General features: G+C 39.7%; 1 protein-coding gene across 1 annotated transcript; it reads left to right on the top strand.

The window, feature by feature from the left end:
* On the top strand, positions 1-3,515 carry LOC134212864 (protein mothers against dpp-like). Its single transcript, XM_062691116.1, has 3 exons — positions 1-192; positions 1,361-1,644; positions 1,755-3,515. The coding sequence occupies exons 1-3, from the start codon at positions 168-170 to the stop codon at positions 2,880-2,882; spliced, it is 1,437 nt and encodes a 478-aa protein (XP_062547100.1). The 5' UTR covers positions 1-167; the 3' UTR covers positions 2,883-3,515.
* The last annotated feature ends 615 nt before the right edge of the window (positions 3,516-4,130 follow it).

Raw genomic sequence — 4,130 nt, 5'->3', positions numbered from 1 at the left:
GAAGCATTATGTTGACTAGTGCTGAAGCGTGTGGTTCGCCTGAGTTTGTCTGTTGGGAAGCCTGCAGGAGTTAGTTTTGTGAATCAAAGTGGATAGCGCCATGCCATTTTTCGATTGATCAGATTCGAAGACGTTGAATTGGGTGCCATCTCGATCGAAAGCTGGATATGCGGGAATACGAAACGCCACCGGGTGAGTAGTAACAAACATTGTATAATATTTCGAATATAATTATTCGTCGATAGAGCAGATGTAACATCGAAGTACCATTATATGTGGAAAAATAAAAGTTGTGAAATGTTGCGCATACGTTGACATATACTCTCACTTCTTATTTCATTGAGAAGCATTAAAACTCATAATAATATTTGAAAATATAATCATGTTTAATAAAACTTTGATTCATTGAGTGTGATTCTAATTTTGCATGTGGTATGCGTATTGGGATAAATTATCATTTATTTTTATTATCATTTATTAAGGTAATAATATTCACTATTCATTGTTATTATTATGTTTCTTATTTTTGGTTGATTTGTTTGATTTTTGTTTTATTCTTATGTTTTATGCTCTTATGATCGTTGAACGTGGAAAGCACCAAAATTATAATGGTTTTTATTTAACCCAAGTCGTTTCAACTTATCCCAGTGTACCTCACGAACGTGATCTCTTCTGTATATGTGTTGATATCCTATGACTTGTTATTGATATAAGAAAGCAGATCGTAGCTTACTAAAACATGATTGAGTTACCAAATATTGGTTGAGACGTAGGTTATTATACTGAAGTGAAACTAATCTATGTCTCGAAAAATATTCCTAGACATTTATTCTAATCATAACGATTTTAATATTGGTTCAATAAATTCGTGACATATTCCTAGAGCTTCAAGAAGCAGTCTAAAGGAATTATGTTTGGTAATAAAGTTCATTTAGGTCGTCCATTGCATTTGTTTTGCTTATAAGAATAAGTTCACAGTCAACATCAATTGGAATTTTATGGGATTCCAATACCACAACTTGAAAATCAATCTCACGCATACAAAAATATTTTTACCGAAATAAAACTGGAGTGGGAACAAATACATACATGTCAAGTACCATGCACTATGTTTTATGAGAACTTATGTTTCTATGCTCTTACGACTAAGCCACACATGGTGATCTATTCTATAACTGTGTTCAAATTGATAACAACATAAAACGCCTTTGTTCAATTAGAAAGTTAAGTTTGATAGCGGTTTTTCTCGACATTTACTATAAGTTACTCAAATATATCTAACAACTTAGTTATTTTAACCATTTTAGCGTGCAACTCGACTCGTCAGAGCTATAAACCTTATTTTTTGTTTGCCTCATAGATTACCCCTTCACGATGGATACTGACGATGCGGAGTCATCGACCAGCAGGGCCATGTCCACATTGAGCAGCCTGTTCTCGTTCACCAGCCCGGCGGTGAAAAAACTGCTCGGGTGGAAGCAGGGCGATGAGGAGGAAAAATGGGCCGAAAAGGCAGTCGACAGTTTGGTGAAAAAGCTTAAGAAACAGAAAGGTGCCATTGAGGAGTTGGAACGAGCCTTGTCCTGTCCCGGACAGCCGTCCAAGTGTGTCACCATCCCCCGATCTTTGGACGGACGGTTGCAAGTGAGTTATTGAGGATCGATGAACGATCGCCGTGATTTGGATGACTTACTTTTCGTCTCACTACTCAACTCAGTTCCAGCATCATTAAACCATCTTTTGCACTCTTCCAGGTATCCCACCGCAAAGGACTTCCTCATGTCATATATTGTCGCGTCTGGCGTTGGCCGGACCTGCAGAGTCACCATGAACTGAAACCGATTGAAATGTGCCAGTTTCCGTTTAGCACCAAACAGAAAGAGGTCTGCATCAATCCGTACCACTACACACGTGTCGAAAGTTCAGTTCTCCCACCGGTGCTTGTTCCACGTTTCTCCGAGTTCCCAGGTCACTCGATGCTGCCTTTTCATGCAATGAACGAACCTACCATGCCGCACAATGTGAGCTACACGAACTCTGGCTTCAACAATCCGCACATGGGCGGAAGTGGGCCAAATTCGCCTATTTCCTCACATATGAGCCCGAACAGTCCAATCTCCTCGGTGTCCAGCCCGGGATCGATCAATTCTAATCCACAAAGTCCTTACGGTTCACTACCGGGAACGCCTCCTCCGGCATACAGTCCATCTGAAGATGGGAGCAATGTGAGGAATCAGGAGAGCAGCCAGATGCAGGGTGAAGGAGATCCGGTCCATTTCCAGGAACCTCCCTACTGGGCCAGCATAGCATATTACGAGCTGAACTGCCGAGTTGGTGAAGTGTTCCATTGCAATACAAACTCCGTGATAGTGGATGGATTCACAAATCCATCCAATAACTCCGAACGCTTCTGCCTCGGTCAGCTGAGCAACGTTAACCGCAACAGTACAATCGAAAACACACGTCGTCACATCGGAAAGGGGGTGCATCTCTACTACGTGGGAGGTGAAGTGTACGCGAAGTGCATCTCGGACATGGCGATCTTCGTCCAAAGCCGTAATTGCAATCACTCTCACGGGTTCAACCCCAGTACGGTGTGCAAAATCCCACCCGGCTGTTCGCTGAAGATCTTCAACAATCGGGAGTTCGCTCAGCTTCTGTCGCAGTACGTAAACAGAGGGTTTGAAGCGGTTTATGAGCTGACGAAAATGTGTACGATACGCATGAGCTTTGTCAAAGGCTGGGGAGCTGAGTATCATCGACAGGACGTCACGTCCACACCCTGCTGGATCGAAATTCATCTGCACGGACCACTGCAGTGGCTGGACAAGGTCCTGACTCAAATGGGATCACCACACAATGCAATTAGCTCGGTGTCGTAAGACGGATGTGAACATGGATGATCGAGCGTCGGAATATTAGATGAGTGTTAGAAAAGAGTGAGGGTGTGACTATGAATAATCACTGATATGGCATGATTTCGTCTTAATGTAATTAGTTAAATACTTTTTTATGAAGATCTATTTGAATAAACTTAATTTTATAAAACATTAGTTTTCAGATACAATTATGGAGGAGTTTGTACTTCTGAAGAACTTCTTATTAGATGCCTTACGTCATACACATTGTGGCGGTTTACTTTTAGATGCATTTCATGCATAAAATTTGCGTTAGTTGCAGTTATGAGTAAGAAAAGAAGTGTATGCAGGTTAGAGTAGTTTTCCTTACGCAATATAATATGAAAAGCTTACAAATGTCTAGAAGATATGAGATAGTTCTAAAAAATAGTAAGAGAAATAGTGGAGATTCATATTTCGATGAACTGATTTTTATTTACAATTGCAATTGTGAGGTGATTTATCGTTGTTCTTCCAAAATTGATAATGTAGAATATCAAATATTGATGCAAGCGATTGTTAAGGAACAAAATTAAATCAATTTTTGGCTTTTATAGTTTATTTAGGTTTACCGAAAGATTATAATATCAATATCAATCAATAAATCATTACCTTTAAGTTTGATTTTCTTTGCAGAGTTTTCGAAGGTCCATTTTTGTGCTGTTTGTATTTGTTTGCATCATATCGATAGAGTTTAAAATTTATAGTGGAGCGAATGTGAACACTGTGATGGACTAATTCACTGACTTCTTTTTAAACATCCACAGCAAACCTGTTCAGTAACCTGAACCCAACTTTGAAAGTTTTAGTATAAATTAAAAGAGTATGGGGAGATCCCCCAGCGCCGGACACCTCCCAATACCGGACACTTCTCAAAACGATACTTCAGTTCAGACAGAGGTTCATCCACCATCTTATAACCCCCCCTGTGGCTACGCCACTAAATCTATTCCATTCTGATTATATGGAGATGGTCAATATTAGCTTTAGTTTAAATAACGATCAGGAATGGTTAGATATGTAATGTAACTGTGGTGCAAAATGTGATTATTTTTTACACATGTTTTGTAAAACTCATTTCAATTCAAATGTGTCTTCTTGCTAAGGCAGCGATTTTCTTGAGAGGTACCCCTTCGCTCTTTTGCATTAATTGAGATACCCCCTTTTTGCAGTAAATGAAAATAAGTGTAACTCAAAAGAGCCTCTTAAAAGGCGGCTTTCAAGCCACTCAAA

This window comes from Armigeres subalbatus, chromosome 2 (genome assembly GCF_024139115.2).
Source record: "Armigeres subalbatus isolate Guangzhou_Male chromosome 2, GZ_Asu_2, whole genome shotgun sequence".
Classification (NCBI taxonomy): domain Eukaryota; kingdom Metazoa; phylum Arthropoda; class Insecta; order Diptera; family Culicidae; genus Armigeres; species Armigeres subalbatus.
The sequence above is the reverse complement of the archived record's forward strand: the minus strand, read 5'-3'. Positions and strand labels throughout refer to the sequence as shown.